The sequence below is a fragment of the Anser cygnoides genome, chromosome 1, assembly GCF_040182565.1.
Source record: "Anser cygnoides isolate HZ-2024a breed goose chromosome 1, Taihu_goose_T2T_genome, whole genome shotgun sequence".
NCBI lineage: Eukaryota > Metazoa > Chordata > Aves > Anseriformes > Anatidae > Anser > Anser cygnoides.
The window spans coordinates 106,005,209-106,017,247 of NC_089873.1; the positions used below are offsets into that span (position 1 = coordinate 106,005,209).

The following is a 12,039-nucleotide window of genomic DNA, read 5'->3' on the forward strand; positions in this document are numbered from 1 at the left end:
TTTCTCGAAGGGTTGAAAAACAGCCTGGTTAGTTCAGGCAAAGGCACCACCTTTCTGGTTTTTGTTTTTGTTTTGTTTTTGGAGATGTGGGGGGGCTAGTGGTGTGGCTGTGGTTTGTACCAGGTCTAGTGCTGCTGGTTCCAAGTCTGGGTGCTGACACCGAGCTATGAGGCAAGCAGACAGAAAACTAGTGACTGTGATTTTTCACTGAGAGAAGAGTCCCTATTTTATTTAGTTTTTGGATTGTTTTGCCCAGGATTGGCAGATGGAGTCTTTTCTCTTGCTTAGAACTTCATCAGAAGTTTCTCACACAACTTTCAGCATGTGTTGCTCACTGGGAAGAAAGCATATACCAAGCTAGACAGGAAATCTGTTCCTTTGCACTTTTGTTTCTGCCAGGGCTGGTGAACGGAGTATGCAGAGTAGCTGTGATTACAGCACAGCTAGAGCTTGTGTATTTTGGGTTTGTACTCTAGCAGGACCCCCCAACCCCAACCCCAAAGAAAACAAAACATGGGGATAAATAAGGGGAAGAGGAGGCAGAACCCTCCCTCAGGTCAGGAGGCTAAGTATTTTTGAACTGCCAAGGTGGTGATCTTAAGTGAGGATAATGTATAATGCAGTGAAAAGCTAATGAGACCAGGCCTGTTAAACATGGACCTGGTGTTACTTATCTCTCTAATGCTTCAAATTACACAGGCTCAGGTTGTATTTGATCACCTCTCCTGCTTTGACAAAGTGAGCAGCAGGCTTTTATATAATGTACATGATCATATACTGTAGGGAACAATCCTGCTCTGGCAGGGGAGGGAAGCTGATGACATAATGGGTCTTCTCCATCTCGAAGTTATGTGATTCATCAATTAAATGAATTCAGTGGGATAAAGCAGCATGAAAGGGCAATTTCCCTGTAATACACTGCCTGCTGATTAACTCTTCCCTCCCAGTTCCAGACACACTGCTCGGGATCCATCCCTATGTGGGCCGGCTTGGGCGATGCAGACCTGTCCGCTACCGAGTGCACGGTGGGATGGGGCCGGGCAGCACCAGCATCGGCACCAGCACCAGCACCATCATCACCATCAGCAGCAGTAGCAGCAGCAGCGCTGCCCCACGTCCAGCCGCTCCCAAGCGGGGGTGCTGGGGGCACTGCAGGCGCATGCAGCATCGCGCTCCGTGCGGGGTGTGCAAAGCCCTGCACCACGCCGGCTGCTCCCCCGCAGCTACCCGGTGTCCCGCAGCGGGCGGGCGGTGCGGTGGGGAGCGGGGCGGCCCCGCATTGCGTCGGGGGCCGCGCTGGAGGCGGCGGCGGCGGAGTGCGGAGCGGTGCGGCGCGGTGCGGAGCGGCGCGGAGCGGGGGCAGCGCTGCTGCCCGCCCCCCTCCAGCCCCCTCCCGCCCGCCGCCCGAGCTGCACCAAACAGCTCTCGGGTTTATGCTGATAGCGCAGCGTCAAGACATGGCTCGAGTTGGCTCCTCGCTCTTATGCATTCAGCAGCCCTCTCGCTCCTGCCACACGCGGCCAGCTCCTGCCTCCTCCTGCTGCTGCTGCTGCTGCTGCCGGGACGAGCCAAGACCCACTCCGGAGATGCGGCTGCAGGACTGCGGCTCTCTTACATCTCCCCAGCCGCCGCTGCCCAGCGCCCGGCTGCTTCTCCAGCTACCTTAAAGGAAGAGAGCGGGAGAGCCAGCGGCTATCTAGGACTCCTTCCTTTTATTTATTAACTCAATCCTTTTGGAAAAGGTACTTTGCGCACTCTTCCATCCCCCACCTTCCCCACTGCGGTTCTCGGCAGAAACTAATTAAACCCGCTCGCCCTTGGTGCAGCCTAAGACAGTGTATGAATATTTCAGTGTCTCGCAGGCAGCCCTGTAAAGCGATCACAGTATTATTAAAAGAGGTGCAAGAGGAGGAGGAGAAGGGTTGAGTTTGCCGCTGCGGTTTTTGTTTTGGTCTGTATTTTTTTTTTTTTTTTGATGCTGCTGCAAGACGACTTGACGCATTCTGGCACTGGCTCCTACTTCTAACCAGCGCATCTCACTTGGAGCAGGTAAGGAAAATACCCTTCTCCCCCATGCTGCTGGACTCTATTTTGGACAGTTTAGGTCTGGGACATTGATCTTCCTTCCCTTGTCTCTGCCTCAGTTGAGTCTAGCTGCTGCAAAGCAGAGGGGAGATGCTCTGCTCTCCTTCCCCTAATCCCCTCAATCAGTGTGATGAAATTGCCAGTACTCAGCTGTCTCCACCATCTGCGAAGCGGGGCGCGTGGTGGTCAGGAAACTTATGGCAGGAGCTGACCCCACTTAAGTTGCCTGGGAAGCCCTCCCGATGCACTCAGGGCACAGCAGGGCTGCGGGTCCAGATTGGCCCCTTCCTGTCCCGGAGGCCTCGTTGCTTGTCCACGGATGTGTGGGAATGTGTAGGGTTCCGCATGTGCTGCCGTAGTGGGCAGAGAGGGATGTTCTTGCTGGTGTGAAAGCCAATCCATTGCGCCTGAGCGTGTGTGTGTGGTGGGGCTTGGGGGTTGGTTTATGCTGTTTCTCTCCTCCCTGGCAGCCTCCTTCCTGCAAGTAAGCTTTATGCCTTCTAAAGCAAGAGTATCGACATCCCTCTCTCTCCGGCACACAAGAGGACAGGACCAGGGCAGTGGGAAGGGGAGGGGGGGGCAGGCGATGGAAATTTGCTGAGTTGGCATTGCAAGGACTTACCTCCCAGGCTCCCCGTGATTTATTTATTTATTTATTTGTGTATGTGTGTGTGTGTGTGTGTGTGTGGTAACTTCGAGACAGCAGCCACGGCAATGGTCGAGTCGTCAAGAAAAGCAGACGGATCAAGTTAAAGGCAAAAGGAGACGTCTGGGGGGGGATCCCCAGCCTGGGGGTGAACCCCAGACACTTTCAGCCTCCTAGCTTGGGGGGACAGGACCCCTCACCTTACCTGCCCTCTTCCCCCACCCTCCTAAAGGTACTCCTTCTCTCTTTCTTCACCCTCCCTTCATTCCTGATGCCTATTCCTGCATCCCACCTCTCCTTTCCCATTTTGGATATTTTCATCTTGTAGGCTTTTCATCCATCCCTTCTTCAAGCCCCTCCATCCCCACTCATTCTGCAGACTTTGAGCCTCCTCTGCCTCCCACCCTTCTGCCATCCTCCACTGAACTGCCCTTGGACTTTCTGTTCTCCTCCATTCTCGTCCCCACTCTCAAGCTGCTCTCCCTCTCTTCTCCACCCCTGGCCCTGGTTCCCACTTCCTTTGTGCCACAATGACCGTGATGGCTGGAGAGAACATGGATGAGACTTCTGCGCTACCTGGCCACCCCCAGGATAGCTACCAGCCTGCTGCCCACGATGACCATGAGTGCTGTGAGCGCGTAGTGATAAACATTGCTGGACTACGCTTTGAGACTCAACTGAAGACATTAGCCCAGTTCCCCAACACACTGCTGGGCAATCCCAAGAAGCGCATGCGATACTTTGACCCCTTGCGCAATGAGTACTTTTTTGACCGGAACCGGCCCAGCTTTGACGCCATCCTCTACTACTACCAGTCTGGAGGGCGGCTTCGCCGGCCGGTCAATGTGCCCTTGGACATGTTCTCTGAGGAGATAAAATTTTATGAGCTGGGTGAGGAGGCCATGGAGAAGTTCCGGGAAGATGAAGGATTCATCAAAGATGAGGAGAGACCCTTGCCGGAGGGGGAGTACCAGCGCCAAGTATGGCTCCTCTTTGAGTACCCAGAGAGCTCTGGGCCTGCAAGGGTTATTGCAATAGTCTCTGTCATGGTGATCCTCATCTCCATCGTGATCTTCTGCCTAGAGACATTACCTGAGCTGAAGGAGGACAAGGAGTATACAGTGCATCGCACTGACAACACCACCCAGGTCTACAAATCCAACATCTTCACAGATCCTTTCTTTGTTGTGGAGACCCTGTGCATCATCTGGTTCTCCTTTGAGCTGGTGGTGCGCTTCTTTGCCTGCCCCAGCAAGACTGAATTCTTCAAGAATATCATGAACTTCATTGACATTGTAGCCATCATCCCTTACTTCATCACCCTGGGCACTGAGATGGCTGAGCGGGAGGGGACTCAGAAAGGAGAGCAGGCCACCTCCTTGGCCATCCTGAGAGTCATCAGACTGGTAAGAGTCTTTCGAATCTTCAAACTCTCCCGGCACTCTAAGGGCCTCCAGATTTTGGGACAGACCCTCAAAGCGAGTATGAGAGAGCTAGGTTTATTAATCTTCTTCCTCTTCATTGGGGTGATCTTGTTCTCTAGTGCGGTGTATTTTGCTGAGGCTGAAGAACCTGAGTCTCATTTCACAAGTATCCCTGATGCTTTCTGGTGGGCGGTGGTATCCATGACCACTGTGGGCTATGGTGACATGTACCCTGTGACAATTGGAGGCAAAATCGTAGGCTCCTTGTGTGCCATCGCTGGTGTGCTGACAATTGCCCTGCCTGTACCTGTCATCGTGTCCAACTTCAACTACTTCTACCACCGAGAAACAGAAGGGGAAGAACAGGCTCAGTTACTTCACGTTAGCTCCCCTAATTTAGCATCTGACAGTGATCTCAGCCGCCGCAGCTCCTCCACAATCAGCAAATCTGAGTACATGGAAATCGAAGAGGATATGAATAATAGCATAGACAATTTTAGAGAGGCTAATCTCAGAACTGGCAACTGCACTGTAGCCAACCAAAACTGTGTTAATAAAAGCAAGCTGCTGACTGATGTATAAACAAAAAAAAAAACAAACAAAATCCTCACTCACAGCTTGAAGACTTAAGTGACACAGTCACACTTTGTAGATGCTTTACTGATAGTCTTTGAATGCTTTATTTACCTCGTAAATGCATTGTTGCATTGCGAATTTTTGCTCAGCGATAAAGAAGCTTCCAGGATCCATGAAAGATACAATTTTGTTTATTTAAAAAAAAAACAAAAAACATTTTCCATCTAGTAAATGAGAACCATTTGAACTAGTTTAGTTTTAAACTGTATGATGCTAGACCTAAACTTTTCCTCTCCCCCCACCCCATTTTTTTTTCCATGAAGTTAACTTAAAGAATACAGTTTTAAAAACTATAAAGCATATGCATGGATTCCAGTAAAAATATTCTGCAAAACTGCACAGTTGCAAGAAAGTGCATCAGAAAATAATAATAAAAAAGGATTAACATGCAGCAAGCATTTGCCATTGTTTTTATGAAGGAGTGCAATTTTTCCTTCCACCCCCTATGTGAGGGATTGTATAGTTCCAGTCTACAGACCAACACAGCACCTTATTTAAATACACTTAAGGCTGGTCTTTTTTGCTGTCCGTTTAAGAACTATTCTAAAATAACAAACAAAACTGAAGACAAAACATCTGCAATGCTGCTAAGTTCTCTTATATGCAGATGATTTAAACACACTTTTCCTTTTCCCTGTCCAGAACTGGATACAAAACTTATAGTCCCTCTGTTGCAAGATAGCACAATGGAGTTTAATATAAGCATGTTTGAATTTGATACTATTTATTTTATAATCGCATGCCTGAAACTTTACCTCAGACAATAGCGGATAAGCTTTCGTTTGAACTGAATCTTCTAAAAATAGGTCCTTTATCTCTCTTTTTCTTTCTTTCTTTTTTTTTTTTCTTTATGATTTGCATTCACCAGAAGTGCACTCCTTAATTTATTAAATCATTGACTAGTAATTTAAAGTACTGTATTTAAGTGCGTATGTTAGTCAAATGGGAACAATAACTTTTGGAGATCAAAGCATGTTCAAATATTCAGCATTATGGCCTATTTGATTAAGGTGTAACTTGAATTAATTAATGCATGAATTCAATAATAATAATAATAATAATAACAACAATAACAATAATAACAATAAAAATGAAATAAAAAAAAGTGCTTGATAGGCCGAGGGCCTCAATGAACAGATTAGAGAAACCTGATTGTTTTCCTGCATTGCTCAGGGAAATGTGTTGGCTTTTGTCCAGGCATTGTCAGAAAGGAATATATCCCATCCCTTAAAGGGAAAGCTATATGGAAAATTAAGAAGTCAAGTTATATATAGCAACACCTAAAACCTAGTATCCTTTATAGTTTAAAGGTGCAGATGCATGCTTTTTGGTGCATTCTCAGAATGTAAATGAAACTTATCTACTATATGCATCCAAATTGCAGCAGCTGGTTTCTTTTGCAGTCATTAGTTAAGACTTTTTTGTATTCCCCTAAAACTCACTGAAGAGACATAACAGATCGATTTAGATAGTTGTGCAGTGCCTTTATCTTACATCCCCTAAACTACTGAAAGTGCCTCCAGGAATTGAGCTGATCAGAGATAGCGAAGGAAAGGGCAAGGCACCAACACACAAGCAGGAGAGTTCTGTGCTGCCTCTTGACACAGCACAGAAAGGGACAGAGAAGGAAACAAAGCGTAAGCATGAGAGAGAGGCATGCAGAAGAGGCAGGCAAAGACCACCAGCGCCCCTCAAGATACCTTCCTTCCCTTGCCAGTCCAATGCTGCAGGGCTCAACATTTTCTTCTGCTAAATAAGTCACAGTTGTGTTTATGCAAGACTTCAAGTTTCCCTAGATTGTTTATAGAGACATTGCTGCCATCATCATACCTGCCCTTTCTTTCCCCGAGATGGCTCTTTGGCAGCCTGTCCCAGCATGGCAGGACACAGGGGGAGCTAAGGACCATCATTAACTGCAGCATTACTCAGTCAGGCAACCAGATTGCAGGGCCATGCTTTTCTTTCCTTTGGATTTCCCAGGAGGTAGGTGACAGAAGCTTTCCAGTGTCCTCCTATCCATGCCTCCTCTATTCCCTTTTAGCAGTCTGTCAGATCTTAAATTCTGTCACAGATCCTCCAAGACATATTATTTTTTCTGATCCCTAACCTTACTCCCACCATGATCTGGTGAAGGAAGTAAAGCTAGGAGAAGGTATCTTCTGCAATATGCCAGCCTTGACTGCTAGGCCCTGGGAGATAATAAAGTGTGATCAGAGCTAATGTAGGCACTAATCTTTATTTTTTAAATGGATGAAGTTGAGGGTCTTCATTCTGCACTTCACCTGTGGCCAACTGTTATTGAAAAATTCTCCTTCCACATTGAACAGATCCTTTCTTCCCCTAGGTTTCTGATATATGTATATATGTGTATGAATATATACGTTGTCTGCACATGCATGTGTATTACACATATGCAGACACATACATATATAAAATCAAGGCATATAGACTAAAAAGAACCCTAACTGCAGTTACGCACAAGCCTGACCTGCCAGGTTTCCAGAAAGACTTGACTTTATTTCTCAATGTGCAGCTTCTGTGAATCTTAAAGATGAGAAAGTGATCAAGAACTGAGGGAGTTCTGACTCCTGCAAGAAATGCAAAGCATCAGATAAAACAGGGCATTACATTCTCTACACAGATATTGTAAAACTTCCTTTCTGTCCTCTGCTCACTCCTGAGCCCATTGTACACCTCTCTCCCCACTACAGTCTGATGGTCCTGATCTTTCCAAACTCTTGGACTCTAGGATATGACTTCTTATGTTGAAACAGACTTGAGTACTGCACTCAGCTTACAAAACAAGCAACTGACTAAAATAAACAGCAATAATGAATGCAATGCTGTGGGACTGATGATCAGAAAATAGCATCTGGGACATGAGGCCTCACTTTGGTTACTTAACTTCCGTTGTAGTTGGGTATACACACCTTAGTTTAATGACCAGAATGATAATAATTTCGCATATGTAAAGAGAATAGTGCTGCATGCAGTGGTCCTTTTTTTGTCAGGAGGTCAGGATGGATCATTAGGGCTTGGGATCGCTTGGGGAGCTTGAATGTTTCTTTGCCCATTTATAGCTCACTGCAAAGGATCTCAATACATATGGAGTATGGGAACTAACCACATGTGGCATAGGCATGCCTTTCTGGCAAGTTTGACACAAAAGAAAAGAACAACCAGAAAAACAAAAATCTCTTATTCCCTTTACACAGAAGTGCTGAAATGTCTTTGTGGGCCTGAAGGTGCACTTAACAAACTGCCTGTTCTCACCAGTAAGCATCCTTCTTTCTTTCTCTTTCTCTTCTTTTCTTTTTTTCTTTTCTTTTCTTTTCTTTTCTTTTCTTTTCTTTTCTTTTCTTTTCTTTTCTTTTCTTTTCTTTTCTTTTCTTTTCTTTTCTTTTCTTTTCTTTTCTTTTCTTTTCTTTTCTTTTCTTTTCTTTTCTTTTCTTTTCTTTTCTTTTCTTTTCTTTTCTTTTCTTTTCTTTTCTTTTCTTTTCTTTTCTTTTCTTTTCTTTTCTTTTCTTTTCTTTTCTTTTTCTCTTCTCTTCTCTTCTCTTCTCTTCTCTTCTCTTCTCTTCTCTTCTCTTCTCTTCTCTTCTCTTCTCTTCTCTTCTCTTCTCTTCTCTTTTCTTTTCTTTTCTTTTCTTTTCTTTTCTTTTCTTTTCTTTTCTTTTCTTTTCTTTTCTTTTCTTTTCTTTTCTTTTCTTTTCTTTTCTTTTCTTTTCTTTTTTTCTTTTTTCTCTTCTCTTCTCTTCTCTTCTCTTCTCTTCTCTTCTCTTCTCTTTTCTCTTCTCTTCTCTTCTTTTCTTTTCTTTTCTTTTCTTTTCTTTTCTTTTCTTTTCTTTTCTTTTCTTTTCTTTTCTTTTCTTTTCTTTTCTTTTCTTTTCTTTTCTTTTCTTTTCTTTTCTTTTCTTTTCTTTTCTTTTCTTTTCTTTTCTTTTCTTTTCTTTTCTTTTCTTTTTTCTTTTCTTTTTTCTTTTCTTTTTTCTTTTCTTTCTTTTTTTTCTTTTCTTTTCCTTGCCCTGCATTGCCCTGCCCTGCCCCTTCATTCCTCCCTCCCTCCCTCCCTCCCTCCTTCCTTCCCTTTCCCTTTCCCTTTCCCTTTCCCTTTCCCTTTCCCTTTCCCTTTCCCTTTCCCTTTCCCTTTCCCTTTCCCTTTCCCTTTCCCTTTCCCTTTCCCTTTCCCTTTCCCTTTCCCTTTCCCTTTCCCTTTCCCTTTCCCTTTCCCTTTCCCTTCCCCTTCCCCTTCCCCTTCCCCTTCCCCTTCCCCTTCCCCTTCCCCTTCCCCTTCCCCTTCCCCTTTTCCTTCCCCTTCCCCTTCCCCCTTCCCCTTTCCCCTTTCCCTTTTTTCTCTTCCTTTTAGTCTAGATTTCTTTTCACCACACATGAACTTAATGGGGTTATGTCAGTGGAAGAGGAATGGAAATGAACTGGTGGCCAATCAGTGCATCTCTAAAAGAGAGAAAAGACCTTTGTTATTTGGTAGGGACCTCCCAGAAGTGATGCCCATGTTATGCTGGACACAGAAAACAGAAAATATGGCAGTCTTAGCTGAGCTGTATTTTGATGAGGCAAGGCAGCAATTCCAGTATAAGGAGCTACTACCTGAGCCTTCTTTACCAGCCATTGCTCTATGCTGCCTTCTTGGTTGCCCCATACAGCTTTTTCTCCATCCACTCTGTGAAGCGGATGAGGAAACTTGTCTTACCTGAGCAAGGCAGCAGTACGCTGTGGTACAGAGGTAGGAATGAAGTGGAGAGGTAGTGGACAGGAATCCCAGAGACTGGTCTCACTGCCAAAATTCCCCATCTGGTCCTATCACCCTTAGCTATAGATCACTAGGAAACAGGCAGAGGAGCAACAGGGAGAGTGAAAATGAAAGGCCCTGTATCCCCTTCCTTCACAGAATTGAGAGATTGCTGCCAACCTGCCAAGAGCTCAAATTCTCTGTGCAGCAGCTCCAACAGAGACAATGATCTGGATTTACATGTCTTCAGAAGAAGTTTAGTGTGCGGTAAGCCAGAGTGTGAGTTCATGGCATCCTAGAAAACCCATGCAGATTCCCTGCATGGGGTCTCTTAAGCCTTATCTCCACAGGGGACTTCAGGAAAGCTAATTTAAATTAATGAAAGGTGTGCATCTAAAGTAGATTTGTTAAACTGTTTTAAAGCCCAGCATGGACATTCTGCTGCAGTATAAAAGCAACCTTAATCTGATTTGGAGTCATTCTTTTGGGGAGGAAAGTAAGCTGAATTGAATTAAGGCTGCTTTAATTCTGCACACAATGGGGCTTAATGCAGTTTACCTCATCTGCCTCACAAGTTCATTCAAACAGATAAGCCTTTAGTACTCATTAAATGTAATGGAACTGACCCTACTTTGCTGGGGGTGGCCATGTGCTGTAAAATTCTTAGTCTGCCACTGAGCATTTGTGTATACGGAGTGGAACACTGAGTGCTAGAAATTCACAGCCTGGCTTACTGAAAGTTAACATACCGTTCCTGGTACGGTTGCAGTGGTTTCCTTCCTTTGTTCCTGGTTTATACATTTGTAGGTGTGAGGAGGATCAATCCCGCTGCCTTCTGGGTGGTTAAGCTGACAATGATCATGGCCCAAGGAAATTAATTTCCAATTACAAAGTCTCTGTGCATATGCTGAATTTCATGTGCTGCTGATCAAATGGGCAAGCACTTGAAAGAGAGCACAAAGCACTGGAGAAAGGACAACATTGGGCAAAAAAGAAGCTATTATTTTCAAAACTGATTTTGCCCAAGTAGAGATTTCAGAGATCAGACCCTTCTTAGCAAATCAGCTGTATATTGTTCATTAGAGGATGCATTGACCCAAGGCAACAATTTGAGTGGTTGCTACTGTTATTGGTGAATTTTTAGCATGGGACTCTTGTTTTTGTTAAAGAGAAATACAAAAAGTTTGCTTCTATTATGAAAGAGCTGAAGCCCAAATGTAACACAAGAAATGCTTTTTTTTTTTTTTTTTTTGTTAACTATAAGGAACTGAAGGCAAGTTTCACCTTTCCATAGTTCAGGCTTGGACTGTGCAGTTTCTTATATGTATATATATTAACTGAGATAAAAACAAACAAACAAACAAAAAAGTAGGATTGGAACATCTGCAATTTATTAGAAAAAGGCAGAAAGTTGGATTTTAAATCATCTTCTGCACAGGTTTAATATATGTTGAGATAATATATTCCTTTGCTAATGTTAGTTTGATAATTCTTTTTAGAGGGGTGCCATTCTGGATTAATTAATTTCTCCTTGTGTAGAGAAGAGGGAAGTACCAGAGCTTTTCTAGGAATGGTCTGATCCAGTAGTCTTCCAGCATGCTTGATGCAATTGATTGTCATGGTAATTTTGGACTCACAGGAATTCAGAATCAGCTCCAAAGTGTGATTCACCCTCCATAGCCACAGAGCTGGATAGAATTTGAAAGTTGTTGCAATTGTTCTACATGGCAAGTTTGTTCCAGATCTGTATATTGCAAGTCTGAAACAGACTACTTTTCTGAGATGCTTTAACCAGGGACCTACATTTCAGTTTTGGTTGGACTTATGTCAGACTAAGTTTCTCTTTCTGTTTTCTCTTGTTCTGGCTTTATTTAAACAGTTATACAGAATTTATTTTTCCTGAAATGCTTATTGAGTATTCTTAAAGGTGTCAGTATTCATATCTGCAAAAATGAAACTTCAGGGTGTTCTGGTGTTCCACTCAGTATGGGTGAACTAATCACCCATGAGGTCAGCAATTTATTCTGTCAAGGCATAGTATGCTTTGATGTTTTCAAATGAAACAAGATTAAACTGAGTTCTTAACTGAAATTTGTCTTAAAATATCTGTTAATATCTATGTAATTCTGTATATTTCACCTGTTCACAGGTTCTAGCAAATGTCACTACCACTTAAAAAAAAACATAACACCTACTTTTCTAGTTTCTATAATAAATAAAATGAAGACATGTCACATTTGGTTTCTTTACGTGCATCAGTCTTTGGTCCATGCTATTATTTCAGTGACATTTCTATAATGTAATTGGGATCAAATGTATATTTTACTCTTGTAAAAAAGTAAAAATAATATTTTTATGACTAAATTCAGCAATCCCCTACCTATAACCTGCTAAAATGAAATATTTTTTTCTTTTCCTTTACATGTAAACCATTGTTTTTGCAGTATGTCGGTTTGAAATGAATAAATAATAGCTGTTAATAGAACTGTATATGGCCT

The 12,039-nt window shown here is 43.7% G+C and overlaps 1 protein-coding gene across 2 annotated transcripts; it reads left to right on the forward strand.

Annotated features, from left to right (window-relative positions):
* The first annotated feature begins 3,132 nt into the window (after positions 1-3,132).
* Positions 3,133-11,729, forward strand: LOC125179672 (potassium voltage-gated channel subfamily A member 1). 2 transcript variants are annotated; one of them, XM_066977440.1, is made up of 2 exons: positions 3,133-4,137; positions 9,701-11,729. In XM_066977440.1, exons 1-2 carry the CDS (start codon positions 3,262-3,264, stop codon positions 9,704-9,706), a joined length of 882 nt encoding a protein of 293 aa, XP_066833541.1. In that variant the 5' UTR covers positions 3,133-3,261; the 3' UTR covers positions 9,707-11,729. The 2 variants fall into 2 exon arrangements, with proteins under 2 accessions (XP_066833541.1, XP_066833536.1); XM_066977435.1 differs by lacking the exon at positions 9,701-11,729 and having other exon boundaries at positions 3,133-8,104.
* The last annotated feature ends 310 nt before the right edge of the window (positions 11,730-12,039 follow it).